The sequence below is a fragment of the Scomber scombrus genome, chromosome 7 (assembly GCF_963691925.1).
Source record: "Scomber scombrus chromosome 7, fScoSco1.1, whole genome shotgun sequence".
NCBI lineage: Eukaryota > Metazoa > Chordata > Actinopteri > Scombriformes > Scombridae > Scomber > Scomber scombrus.
Window position 1 is genome coordinate 32,081,109 of NC_084976.1, and position 15,000 is coordinate 32,096,108.

Consider the following 15,000-nt stretch of genomic DNA (forward strand, 5'->3'; position numbering starts at 1 on the left):
CTTCATGTGCATGATGTGGGAATGTTGAGTCCAGTCTAGATCTGCTGTGAGATGACTTCTGTTATGATTTATAATAAAGATTCATTGATTATAACCTTGAATATAAACTCTTCAGATGTCATTGTGCTCAGCTGGTCTGAATCTGTCGGCTTTTTAGATTTAAATCACGTATATTTCCTTGAAATCTGCAGGAAGCCTGAAGAAAAGCATCCAGCAGCTTTCAAATGTGAGACCTTCAAAAATGAAAAGAAGTTTAATGAAATAAAAGTCTGATAATGAGATTCAGCGTGAGACACAGAGAGCAGCTGAAGGTCAGTGAGACATGAATCAGAGCCTCACTGCAGTCATACTTTATCCCTCTGTTGTCCTCCAGTCAAGGAAGGGAGGGAGGAAGGAGGAGAGGAAGGGAGGGATGAAGAAAGGAAGGAAAGGAGGTGAGGAAAGGAGGAAGGAAGGGAGGGAGGAAGAAGGAAGGAAGGGTTGGGAGGAAGGAAGGAAGAAGGAAGGAAAGGAGGAAGGAAGAAGGAAGGAAAGGAGGAAGGAAGAAGAAGGAAGGAAGGAAGGAAGGAAGAAAGGAAAAGAGGGAGGAAGGAAGGATGGAAGGGAGAAGGAAGAAGGAAGGAAAGAAGGAAGGAAGGAAGGACAGGAGGGAGGAAGGAAGGGAGAAGAAAGGAAAGGAGGGAGGAAGGAAGGAATGAAGGAATGAAGGACAGGAGGGAGGAAGGAAGGGAGGAAAAGAAAGGAAGAAGGAAGGGAGGAAGGACGAAGGAAAGAAGAAGGAAGGAAGGAAGGAAGGTAAGGAGGAAGGAAGGAAGGAAGAAGTACAGACGAAGGAAGGAGGGAGGAAAGAAGGAACAGTCAAAACAGTAGGGGTTAATTTGACCCGGGGAGGACGACAGGAAGCTTAATAAATGAGCTGCTGTGATTGGCTGCTGGGCGATGATGTAATGTGGACCGACCTGTCGTAGTCCTGGCAGATCTCTCCCACAGCAACCAGAGCCTTCAGGTACTCGTTGGGCTGGTACGGGTGGATGTAGTGCAGAGAGCAGCTGTTACGAGGATCTCCGTTAGACGCTGTGAAGTCGATGGCTACCTGCAGACACAACGACCAATCAGAGAGCAGCGTTTTAGATACTTAAATAGATACTTAATGTACTTAAATAACACATATTCTTTACATTTCCATATTCTCTATATTAATATTCTGAGTCTCTGCTGGAATAAAAACTAAAGGAAGGAAGGAAAGATGGAAGGATGGAAGGAAGGAAGGAAAGATGGAAGGAAGGAAGAAAGAAGGAAAGGAGGGAGGAAGAAGGAAGGAAGGAAAGATGGAAGGAAGGAAGGAAGGGAGGAAAGTTGGAAGGATGGAAGGAAAGATGGAAGGGAGGAAGAAGGAAGGAAAGGAGGAAGGAAGGAAGGATGGAAGGTAGGAAGAAAGAAGGAAGGAAAGATTGGAAGGATGGAAGTAAGGAAGGAAGGAAAGAAGGATGGAAGGATGGAAGGAAGGAAGGAAAGAAGGATGGAAGGATGGAAGAAAGGAGATTATTGTGTAGCATCAGCAGCATATTTGAGTTTAGAGTAGCTTTCAACGTGTCTGAAGGGAATCATCGGCTTGTTTTTGTCTTTAAATACAAAAAGAAATAAAAACTCGTCTGTTCTTCATTCAGACGTTTCTCCTCTGGATCCTGAGCAGCTGATTGGATCCTGAGCAGCAACACACCTGCAGCTTCCTCTCTTCTCTACATGCACAACATTTTAAAATAAACTCTTTTCTTCTCTGCAGAGCTGATTAAACATTAAAGCGCTGAGGGAGACGGAGGCGGCCGTGTTTACAGAGAGCGACGTCCTGTTTGAGTCTCAGTGAAAGAAAGATGTTCAATCTGTCGAAGGAGGAAAGTTTACATCGGTTTCATAAACTGTGAAACTGTTAAAAAGAGTCTGAGGAGATTCTCTGTGAATCTTTTCCCCAAAACAAACAAATCTGAGCAGAACTATTTTCTCATATTTTACATTTTTACCACAAAGTCAAAGCTCCAGTACGACGGAGTATTAGAGCCAAACTAAGAAGGAAAATACATAAATGAATAAAATGTTCAACATAATATTATGACTTTTTTCTCGTAACATTACAATTTTATTTATCGTAATATTACGACTTTTTTCTCGTAATATTATGACTTAATTCTCATAATATTACAACTTTTTTCTCGTAATATTACAATTTTATTTATCGTAATATTATGACTTTTTTCTCGTAACATTACGACTTAATTCTCATAATATTACAACTTTTTCTCGTAATATTACAATTTTATTTATCGTAATATTACAACTTTTTTCTCGTAATATTACAATTTTATTTATCGTAATATTACGACTTTTTTCTCACAATATTAGGACTTTTTTTCTCGTAATATTACAATTTTATTTATCGTAATATTACGACTTTTTTCTCGTAATATTATGACTTTTTTCGCAATATTACGACTTTTTTCTCGTAATGTTACGACTTTTTTTCTCATTATATTACAACTTTTTTCTCGCAATATTACGACTTTATTCTCGCAATATTACGACTTTATTCTCGCAATATTACGATTTTTTTCTAGTAATGTTACGACTTTTTTTCTCATTATATTACAACTTTTTTCTCGCAATATTACGACTTTATTCTCGCAATATTACGACTTTTTTCTCGCATTATTACGACTTTATTCTCGCAATATTACGACTTTTTTCGCAATATTACGACTTTTTTCTTGTAATGTTACGACTTTTTTTCTCATTATATTACAACTTTTTTCTCGTAACATTACGACTTAATTCTCATAATATTACAACTTTTTTCTCGTAATATTACAATTTTATTTATCGTAATATTACGACTTTTTTCTCACAATATTAGGACTTTTTTCTCGTAATATTACAATTTTATTTATCGTAATATTCCGACTTTTTTCTCGTAATATTATGACTTCTTTTCGCAATATTATGACTTTTTTCGCAATATTACGACTTTTTTCTCGTAATGTTACGACTTTTTTTCTCATTATATTACAACTTTTTTCTCGCAATATTACGACTTTATTCTCGCAATATTACGACTTTATTCTCGCAATATTACGATTTTTTTCTCGTAATGTTACGACTTTTTTTCTCATTATATTACAACTTTTTTCTCGCAATATTACGACTTTTTTCTCTTAATTTCTACAGAAACATTTTTTTCTCTTAGTCTGGCCCTAATACTCGTCGTACTCCAGAAACACTTCTATATAACAACTTTAAATTAGTTTTATGATCCTGATGACGGTTGTTCTGTAAACTATAACCGCTGCTGGTTTTCTCGTCTCTGTTCACGTTGGCAGGAGATGAAACTGTGTCAGAAACCTCGACTCTGCTTCTATATTTTTATCATAAGACTCAGCAGCGATGTGGAGGATGATCTCAGCTCTCAGGGTTAGAACTACAATTCCCATAATGCTTTGTTTTTGGGGACTTAGTCTATCAAATGTCAATAAGTAGAAGGAAACATTCAGTTCATAATAAGCTAGAAAATACGAACACTTGAAAAACTGGAATCAGATGATTTTTAGTGTTTTTTTGCTTGAAAAATCACTGAGATCATTAATTTATTGATTGGTTATTAAATCGATTAATTGATTAAAACTTTAATCTGGAGGTTTGACTGAAGGATGAAGTTCAGGTTTCATCTCGAGGTCGACGTCCGACCGGGAGAATCATTAAGTCTGAGTTTATAATGAGTCTGACTGGTTTAACTGGTCCAACCTCAGTGAGAGCTGCTGCTGCTAACTGGGACACTGGGATGGATGGTGGTGTCGCCATGGTTACCGTTTCCACTGGGACGTCAGGTCAGAGTTATTTAAAGAAGACGGGGCAGAAAAGTTCTTCTGTTGGGAGACCCGAGTGTGACCTGAATCTGTGTGTGTGTGTTAGTGTGTGTGTGTATTAGTGTATTAGTGTGTGTGTATGCGTGTGTATTAGTGTATTAGTGTATTAGTGTGTGTGTGTGTGTGTGTGTGTGTGTGTGTGTGTGTGTGTGTGCTCACTGTGAACTGGATCTGACAGCCTCCCATGATGTAATCCAGGAAGGAGTGCATCTTGATGATCTGCAGACAGAACAAATAAAAACAGGAAGTGACATCAGACGGCGCTCTAAAGTCCAACTTTCATTCATGCTCCGCCCTCACTGACCTGTCAATCACACCGCTGCAGCCTTTTACACACACACACACACACACACACACACACACACACACACACACACACACACACACACACACACACACTAATACACTAACTGAAGTCACTGACTAATAAAGTGTGTCTGACATCTCTGCTTCACTTATCAGACACATTTATTATATATTTCTTTAAAGTGTTTGTCAGCAGATTTACGACCACATCACGTTTGTTTACGTTGAATACTCGACCGCGATTGGCTCCAGACTAGCTGTGATGTCATAAATCCTGCTCGTAGGTGTCCAACCGAGATTTAAGGGAACACACTCGTGGACTGTTTTATCATTAAACATCAGCAGCTGACAGATGGATGAACTCGTTACCTCTGAGCATCCTCACTACCTTTCCTCCTTCCTTCCTCCTGCTCCTTTCCTCCTTCCTTCTCATTTCCTCTCAGACGTCTCATCCATCAAGTGTAAATTACCTCCCGTCCTTCACAAACCAGCTCAGTAATTGGTTTCCGTGTCGTTGCAACGGCTCATTTTCCAACGAGCGTTAACTGTTTTTTAAAGTGAGAACTCTTCACGTGTCGAGTGTCATCAGGTTAAATGTTATCTGGCTTTTATCCGCCGGCTCGATTCCCTCCAGACGCTGCTGAGCGAGCAGCGTCTGGAGGGAAATGTTCAGAGCTGCATAACTTTAACTTCCTGTAAGAGTCTGTCAGCTGTGAAGAAACAAGAAGCTTCACCTCCGCTGGATTAATACGAGTTTATATTAAAGTTTAAACTAAAATGTTTGGTGCAACTGATATTACCCTGACCCCGTCTGTTTTGACTGTTCCTTCTTTCCTCCCTTCCTTCCTTCCGTCTGTCCTCCCTCCCTCCTTCTCTCTTTCCTCTCTTCCTTCTTTCCTTCCTCCATCCCCCTTTCTGCCTTCCTTCTTTCCTTCCCTCCTTCCTTCCTCCCTCCCTCCTTCTCTCTTTCTTTCCTTCCTCTCTCTTTCCTCTCTTCCTTCTTTCCTTCCTCCATCCCCCTTTCTGCCCTCCTTCTTTCCTTCCCTCCTTCCTTCCTTCCTCCCTTCCTCCCTCCCCCCTTCTTTCCTCTCCTTCCTCCCTTCCTCCCTCCCCCCTTCTCTCTTTCTTTCCTCCGTCCTACCTTCCTCCCTTCCTTCTTTCCTCTGTAACCCTCCTGTTGTCCTCGAGTCAAGGAAGGAAGGGAGGAAGAAGGAAGGCAAGGAAGGAGGGAGGAAGGAAGGAAGGGAGGAAGGAAGAAGGAAGGAAAGGAGGGAAGGAAGGATGGAAGGGAGGAAGGAGGGGAAGAAGAAGGAAGGAAAGGAGGTAGAAGGAAGGAAAGGAGGGAGGGAGGGAGGAAGGAAGGAAGGAAGGAAGGAAGGAAGGGAGGAAAGAAGGAAAAGTCAAAACAGACGGGGTCAATTTCACCCGGTACGACGACACAAAGGTTAAACACATCTAATGAAAATAAATATTATATGTTAATACTGAGCAGCAACAATTGTTACTAAATAATTGTGAGTTATATTTAGTTCATATTTATTTTCCTGTCTCAGATTTGTATGACCGGTTACACCATCTGGACAGTGAGTTGCATCACATCATTGATCTTTATACAATAAACAGAAACATGTTGGTCACCTTGCACTGGTTGAGGATGACGATCCCGGAGTTTTTGTAATTCTTCTTCTTCACTTTGTATTTGGGGTTAATGCACGGCCACTGAACCTGAACACAAACACACACAACAGGAAATGACATCATCAGCATTTATCTACATCATCAGAAAGATTTCATCATCCTTCAAACTCAACAGAAGAACACACAGATATTTCCTCCATCATAAAACTTTATTCGTATAACACTTTTCATACATGGTGATGATTTACTAAAGGTCTGCGTGTGTAGAAACGTGCAAACTTGACATCACCTGCAAAAAATGTGCAGCTGATCTACTAACGCAGCGCACTGAGGTTTGCGTCTTTCAACTATGCAAAATAATACTCGCTGTTCATTTAGTGCATTTACCATAATTCAAGATTCAAGATTCAAGACAACTTTATTTATCCCTTGGAGGGCAATTCATTTGACAGCTCGCACCACAACACACTCGTACACATAAATAACAAGATAAAAAACACAGAAGAAGAAGAAGAAGAAGAAGAAGAAGAAGAAGAAGAAGAAGAAGAAGAAGAAGAAGAAGAAGAAGAAGAAGAAGAAGAAGAAGAAGAAGAAGAAGAGTTGGCAGCTGTGTGCAAAAGTGCAAAAAATCAGTGTGCAAAGTGAACAGGTCCTATAGTCCTATGAATAGTTCATTGAGAGGAAGCCTATACAAGTGTCAAATAATAAAAAATAAAAAAATCAATTTAAAACCTTTTATGCCTCGTAGACCAGAAACACCGGACGATTAATTGAATTTGTGGAACATAATCTCAATTAAAAGCAGTAATGAGATTAAATCTTTTTACATTTTTCAGCTGCAGACAGAAGACAGTGAACATCTGGAGGAGTGAACCGCAGCTTTATATTCATGGAGCCTCCCAGAATAACACAATCCTTCAGTGGCCCAAACGAGACCGCAGAGGATTCACAGCGACTCCATCACGTGTAACCGTGGCGACCGTGCGACTGTGTTTGAGTCGGGACGAAAACGAGGACGAGCTCTCTGGAGGCTTCAGCTCAGAGTCCTGTATCTGTGTCTGTGAGGAGACTTTCAGCGGTGGAAAGAGGCCGATAAATAAAAAGCACCATTTTTTACCAAAAGTAAGACTGAATGCTCCTGAAAATGTCAAATGGTGTAACCACAAAAGAATGATAAATATTACATATTTTATCACCTACAGTGTATTTAAGTGGACTTATACTAATAATGACTTCATTTAAAACATGTAAATGTTTCCTGATCTCCATGGTAACCAGAGTAAATGTAATATTTAGAACAATTGTATTCCATTACCTTTATTTAATATAAAGTTATAATGTAAGATCATGCCAAACTAGTTGATATGGTGTTTTATTGACAATTTACTGTTTTTAAGCAAGTTGAATTATTTGGTACAAAGTTTTTATGGTTACACCACTTAGACATTTTTACCATAATTGTCAGGATCCCTGTGTTTTTTCTTTTGTTCCCTCTTTTTCCTCCCCTTTAATGGGAGTGTTTTTGGTTTAGTTTCCTGGACCCAAGTGGAGGTTGGCCTCGAGCTGGGCGGAGTTGGAGTTCTCCTCAGCATCTGAACACCTGCCTTCTATCAGCAATCAAGCCACGACTCACAGTATTTAAGGACCGGTCTTGCACTCCATTCCTCGCCAGATCGTCAGTTTACCAATGTGGTATTGTACCTTGGCTCCTTCTACTTCTATACGTTTTTTGCTGTTTCCTTCCATTTGCTTACCTGTCTGTGTGCAGAATCCCGGGCTTCAGCCACCATCCTGCTCACACCTGGATCCCTGAACTCAGCTCTGCCCTAGTTCTCCAGCACATCTCCCCCTGCTCTCAGTGGCCTCCACGGACCCCCCTGAACCTCAGCTCTGAACCTCTACTGGACAATATCCCATTCATCTACCTGGCTTCCTCCACTCTGGATTCCCTCTGCATCTGACCTCTGTGCCCAGAAATAAACCTGGTTTGGGAAGAACTATCTGAGTCAGTGTTCTGCATTTGTTGGGTCTAAATTCAAGGCATTATGACAATAATCCTCTAATGTGTGAAGTTATTCATACGTTTATTTTCACATTTTAACCCTTTACATTTAAACTAAACCACATGGACACAATAAAACCCTCATTGACGCTTGCAGGAGTGAAAGCTGATCAATAACTTTGATCAGTGAAATATCCTCCAGTCACTATGATGCATCTATCAGCTCTCTCTGGGAGGAGGAGGAGGAGGAGGAGGAAGAGGAAGAGGAGGAGGAGGAGGAGGAGGAGGAGAGTCTCTCTGACAGCAGGCGGGTTAATGAAAGCTGTGGTATTATTTCCTCCCGACAGTCACACAGGATCACGGCTCTGGAGATGTTTGGACTCCTCGTCACTGATAATGAGGCAGCTGAGAGGAGGAACCCCCCCCCCCTCTTCCTCCTCCTCCTCCTCCTCCCCCTCCCTCCTCTCTCTCTGTGCCTCTCCCAACCACCTGATCCTGAGCAGCGTTTAACACAGCAGTTTAATGAGCGTCTCCTCTGACAGCTGCGTCTTCATTAGCTCGTCCTCCTCGCAGTAATTACATCACACCGTCTGTCTCAGTAAATAAACCTGAACCCTCTTCTTCCCCCCAGAGGTGTGTTTATGAAGCGCCGTCACGCTGCTAATTGGAGTTTTTTACTGAGATCAGCTCGTTTCTGTTTAAACTGTCCTGAGGTCAAAATGTGCATCTAATGACCCGGTTAGCATCGCAGCTACAGGCTAACGCCGGTTAATCAGCCTAAAGGACCAGTTCACCAGTTCACCATTAATCCCAACATATCTCATATTACTGAATGTGTCAAAATATTATACATTACTCCCTTCCTTCCTTCATTCCTCCTTCCTTACCTTCCTCCCTTCCTTCCTTCCTTCTTTCCTCCGTCCTCCCTTCCTTCCTTCTTTCCTTCTCCCTCCCTCCTTCCTTCCTCCCTTCCTTCCTCCCTCCTTTCCTTTCTTCTTCCTCCCTTCCTTCCTCCCTCCCTCCTTTCCATTCTTCTTCCTCCCTCCCTTCCTTCCTTCCTTCTTTCTTTCCTTCTTTCCTCCGTCCTCCCTTCCTTCTTTCCTTCCTTCCTTCTTTCCTTCCTCCCTGCTTTCTTTCCTCCCTCCTTTCTTTCTTTCCTTCTTCCTCCATTTCTTCCTCCCTCATTTCCTTCTTTCTTCCTCCCTTCCTTCCTCTTTCCTTTCTTACTTCTTCCTCCCTTCCTTCCTTCCTCCCTCCCTCCTTTCCTTCCTTCTTCCTCCCTTCCTTCCTTGACTCGAGGACAACAGGAGGGTTAATGTTCTGCTACATTACTATTATTCTCTACTTTTAATTGATTATTTATTTTAACCAACATCAGTCCTGATAATAAACATCAAATATTCATTTTCAGGATTTTAACCCTTTAAATGTTTGTTTAAATATATAACATCTACTTTATTATTTAATGAAGAAAACACAAACAAATGAATTATTTTCTATATAATAAATGCAAAGTGAATTATTTTGGGGGGATTATCACAGTCTGAGAAATGACAATGATTACAAACAACACTGATTTTAATTCATGCATGTGCAGTGACAGGTTTTTAGATCCTTAGGGATAAAACTGTCCCTAACTGTTTCATGCATTCCTGTGTTCTGAGCTGTGTTTCTGCAGACAGGGCTTCAAAATGTTCGTTTTTTTTGTACAGGAATGCATGAAAGAGTCATTTTTTGGCAGATTGGGTTAAAAAAAAAAGTAGTTATAATGGGTTTCTATGGCGATAGTTTTGTCCCGAAGGATCTCAGAGGGACAATTTTGTTCCAAAGCCAAAAATGTCCTTAGTGAGGCACAAAGGGTTAAAGGACCAGTTCAACATTTATCAATTAATTCCAACATAGATTATAAACTGAAATGTGTCATATATGAGTCTGTATTCTGTTGTTTTATTAGAGTTAAAGAGTCTGTTTGTCACATTTTAAACCCTTTCATTCATTTATCATCATTTCCATTCGGTCACATATGAAGAGTGTCGGGTTTAATATGAGTCTCATCATTTCCACTGATCATATTCTGAGTTATTAAACAATGAATTTACAATCAGAATATCAACAAATACTAGTGAATAAATACATATAAACACATTGAGCCAGCAGGAATAGTTCATGTGTCTCTAACGATGAGATTTAATGAGCAACGAGCCAAAAGCTGCGATGCAAGACGTGTTATTAAAGACGCTCTTTTAGTTTGAAATTACCCTGGAACGTCTGTTTCCTGTTGAGCACAAACACCGCCAAACAAAATCCTGCTTTAACCCTCCTGTTGTCCTTTAGTCAAGGAAGCAAGGGAGGAAGAAGGAAAGAAAAGAGAGAGGAAGGAAGGGAGGAAGACGGAAGGAAAGGAAGGAGGAAGGAAGGAAAGAAGGAAGGAAAGGAGGGAGGGAGGGAGGAAGAAGGAAGGAAAAGAGGGAGGAAGGAAGGGAGGAAGGAAGACGGAAGGAAAGGAGGGAGGAAGAAGGAAAGAAAGGAGGAAGGAAGGAAGGAAGGAAGGAAGGAAGAAAGAAGGAAAGAAAGGAGGAAGGGAGGAAAGGAGGGAGGAAGAAATGGAGGAAGGAAGACGGAAGGAAAGGAGGGAGGAAGGGAGGAAAGAAAGGAGGAAGGAAGGAAAGGAAGAAGGGAGGAAGGAAGGAAAGGAAGGAAAGGAGGGAGGAAAGGAAAGAAGGGAGGAAGGAAGGTAGGAGGGAGCGAGGAAAGAATGAAGGAGGGAGGGTGGGAACGAGAAAGGAAAAGAGGAAGGAAGGGAGGAAGGTAGGGGTGAGGAAAGAAAGAGAGAAGGACGGAGGGAGGAAAGAAGGAATGAAGGAAGAAAGAGGGATATAGGAAGGAAGGACAGAAGGAAGGAAGGAAAGAAGGAAGGGAGGAAAGAGAGAGGAAGGAAAGAGAGAGGAAGGAAAGAAAGAGAGAAGGAGGGAGGGAGGAAGGACAGACGGAAGGAAGTAAGGGAGGAAAGAAGGAACAGTCAAAACAGACGGGGTCAATTTGACCCGGGAGGACGACAGTATGCGTCTCCTATTTCTTAAAGTAAAAAACAAATACGTTTTGCTGCTTCAGCAAATATAAACTCTGCTCCTCTCTGCTGGAGTCACTAAGCGTTCTGCTCTCAGCCTGCAGCTGATTGGTTAAAGGGAAACAGGAAACAGGAAACAGCTGGACTCAGTGTTGCTGCTGCAGATCATTGACCAGCAGCCTGTTTCTAAAGAGTCTCATTCCTCCAGGTTAGAACAGTTTATACATTGTGGGACTAATAAAGGAATATCTTATCTAGGGATGTCCGATATTATCGGCCGATATTCACTTAAAAATGTAATATCGGGAAGTATCGGTATCAGGTTTTTATAACCAATGTTTTTTCTGTAGGCTTCAGCATTTCCGAGCCTGCATGAACGCAACATGGGACGTTTACCGGCGCTTGATGACGTATAACAACAACAACACGCTAGACTCGTGGGTCGCTAACCGTAGCTAACCGTGGCTAACCGTAGCTAACCGTGGCTAACCGTGGATAACTGTAGCTAACCGTTGCTAACCGTTGCTAACCGTAGCTAACCGTGGCTAACAAGTTCATAGCGTCCACCATCATGAACACGAACACACAGACAGAAGGTTTACCTTCTCGTTGTTTTCTGTTATCCTTTCGGCGAGTCCGGTGGGTCCTATCTGGATCCTATCTGGATCCTATCTGGATCCTATCTGGATCCTATCCGGATCCTATCAGGGTCCTATCTGGATCCTATCTGGATCCTATCTGGATCCTATCTGGATCCTATCCGGATCCTATCAGGGTCCTATCTGGATCCTATCTGGATCCTATCCGGATCCTATCAGGGTCCTATCTGGATCCTATCTGGATCCTATCTGGATCCTATCAGGGTCCTATCCGGGTCCTATCCGGATCCTATCCGGGTCCTATCTGGGTCCTATCCGGGTCCTATCCGGGTCCTATCTGGGTCCTATCTGGGTCCTATCTGGGTCCTATCTGGGTCCTATCCGGGTCCTATCTGGGTCCTATCCGGGTCCTATCCGGGTCCTATCTGGATCATATCCGGGTCCTATCTGGGTCCTATCTGGGTCCTACTCTGCTGGAGACACAACAGCTGAGAGGAGCGAGTGAGAGGACGTTCCTATAAAAGGTCCCGCCTCCAGAAACGGGGCTTATGTCTGTGGTTTGGAACTATTTCCAAGTGTTCCCTACGGATAGTAAATGACTGCAAAGCAGCATAATAAATATGGCAGTGCCATGTTGGTACTTTTTCCATAACTTAAGTTGAAGTTGTTCTCTTATTTTGCACAGACAGTGTTTACATGTGGAAAGCCATGTTGCATTTATGTTTGCATCCAGTGGAGCATCACAATAAAATGAGGCATAATGTGTTAATTCAACAGTAGGAGATATGTTATGTTGTTACTTAATAGTTTTGGTGTAAAAAGCCTGCTGATATCGGTATCGGAAATTAAGAGTTGGGGACTATCGGATATCGGCAGAAAAGTCAATATCGAGCATCCCTACTCTTATCTTCTCTTTAGGATCTTGTGATGCTTTAAGTCTGGTTCTGGCTCACCAACAGGACGATGCTCTGTTTGGATCTTCATCACATTTGAAGCTGTAATTATTGTGCATCAGTTTTCATTTTATGAGCCTTCAGGAGTGTTTCAGTTTCATATCTCATTGGGTTTGGGCACGACGGCTCATAATTACTTTGAGCTTTTTTTAAGTGCTTCAACACTCACAAAGCTTTGCACATTAACTCTTTAGTGTCTCCTCTTTGTGTCTCCAGGTCTTAACAAACAGCTCTGTCTGACTCTCATTGAGACTTTTAATTGATTCTGCAGCTCAAGGAGAGAAACAGGAACTTCCTGTCAGAGAGAACAGATCCCAGCCTTTCTGACTGTTTCTCCTCCAGCTGCATAAACTGTTCATTTACAGATGTTATTCTCTGTGTGATCAGGCTCAGTATGATGCAACACATGTAAAAAATTATACTCCATGTTGAAGATTACACAAAATAAATACAGTTTAAAGGTTCAAAGCTGATAAAACTGAAGAAAATGACACGTTTGGTTTCATGGAAGGAGTGTAAAGTATGTGAGGAGGGAATTAAAATCAATATCAGCTGCACATAAAGAGATAACTGATATGGACATTCATTGGTCTCTCTGCTGTCATTCTGTATTACAGCCAATCAGCAGCAGCCAATCAGCTGCAGCCAATCAGCAGCAGCCAATCAGGCTCTCAGATCATTAAGGAGCAGGTGTTTAACGAGCAGAGGAGCTCAGACTGTGAGCTGCTGAGTTTTAAGAAGCTGCTGCTCACAGTTCAGTATCTCAGCTTAAATAAGAAGCTAAAGATCTTTTCCTCTCATACAGCAGCAGAGTTAACACCATGAGCTGCAGCAGAGTTAACATCATGAGCTGCAGCAGAGTTAACATCATGAGCCGCAGCAGAGTTAACATCATGAGCTGCAGCAGAGTTAACATCATGAGCTGCAGCAGAGTTAACATCATGAGCTGCAGCAGAGTTAACATCATGAGCTGCAGCAGAGTTAACACCATGAGCTGCAGCAGAGTTAACATCATGAGCCGCAGCAGTGTTAACATCATGAGCTGCAGCAGAGTTAACGCCATGAGCTGCAGCAGAGTTAACATCATGAGCTGCAGCAGAGTTAACATCATGAGCTGCAGCAGAGTTAACATCATGAGCCGCAGCAGAGTCAACATCATGAGCGGCAGCAGAGTTAACATCATGAGCCGCAGCAGTGTTAACATCATGAGCTGCAGCAGAGTTAACACCATGAGCTGCAGCAGTGTTAACATCATGAGCTGCAGCAGAGTTAACACCATGAGCTGCAGCAGTGTTAACATCATGAGCCGCAGCAGTGTTAACATCATGAGCCGCAGCAGTGTTAACATCATGAGCCGCAGCAGTGTTAACATCATGAGCCGCAGCAGTGTTAACATCATGAGCCGCAGCAGTGTTAACATCATGAGCCGCAGCAGTGTTAACATCATGAGCCGCAGCAGTGTTAACACCATGAGCAGCAGCAGTGTTAACATCATGAGCTGCAGCAGTGTTAACATCATGAGCTGCAGCAGAGTTAACATCATGAGCTGCAGCAGAGTTAACATCATGAGCTGCAGCAGAGTTAACACCATGAGCTGCAGCAGTGTTAACATCATGAGCTGCAGCAGAGTTAACATCATGAGCTGCAGCAGTGTTAACATCATGAGCTGCAGCAGAGTTAACATCATGAGCCGCAGCAGAGTTAACATCATGAGCTGCAGCAGAGTTAACATCATGAGCTGCAGCAGAGTTAACATCATGAGCTGCAGCAGAGTTAACATCATGAGCTGCAGCAACATGTTCATCTGTTCTATGAAAGTAGATTTTATTAAAGACAACGAAAAATCAAATGCATGAAGCAGCTCGGTCAATAACTGCAACACGACCCAACTGTGTGTGTGTGTGAGAGAGTATGTGTGTGTGTAACTGTGTGTTGCGTTTATATTATGTAGGGATTTAAATTAATATTCTGTTCAACTTGCACTTCACTAAATGCCTTAAAAATAAAAAAGGCACCGTTTTTGGACAAAGTTTGTATGTTTTCCATTCTTAAAGCACCAGCACCGTTTCAAAAGTACCGGTTTGGCGTCAGTATCGGATAAAACCTAAATGATACCCAGTGTTTAATCCTCAACCAGCAGTGTTTGTGTATTATTTCATGTGTGATCTCATATTTGGCATGAAGCTGATTGTTGATGATTGGTTGCAGCCGTGCAGAGATCAGCGTACCTGTCTCCCATCGATGGCTCCTCTCATCTCTTTAAACGTCGCCTCGAACTCTCCGATGTAGTCGTGTTTCCCGTTGGAGTCCCAGTCCCACACGGTGCACTGTGGACAAAATAACAGGAACACCTCTCTGTTAATGATGGTGGTGTTAGCAGCAGGGTTTCATCATCACGACGCTGATCACAGGGATGATGTTTGTGTCCAGATGAAGATCAAAAGCTCGTTCTCTGTTGTGTGTTTTTGTTTTAATAAATGATAGATAGATAGATAGATAGATAGATAGATAGATAGATAGATAG

At 42.0% G+C, this 15,000-nt stretch overlaps 1 protein-coding gene across 1 annotated transcript in view; it reads right to left on the reverse strand.

The window, feature by feature from the left end:
* Positions 1-220: 220 nt before the first annotated feature.
* Positions 221-15,000, reverse strand: part of LOC133984004 (copine-4-like) — a 30,361-nt gene continuing 15,581 nt past the window's right edge. The window contains exons 7-11 of the mRNA XM_062423219.1: positions 14,705-14,803; positions 5,856-5,942; positions 4,071-4,130; positions 960-1,093; positions 221-233 (exon numbers count right to left, since the gene is read on the reverse strand). Of these exons, the coding sequence (XP_062279203.1) occupies positions 221-233; positions 960-1,093; positions 4,071-4,130; positions 5,856-5,942; positions 14,705-14,803 (393 nt within the window). The remainder of the gene's footprint in view (positions 234-959; positions 1,094-4,070; positions 4,131-5,855; positions 5,943-14,704; positions 14,804-15,000) is intronic.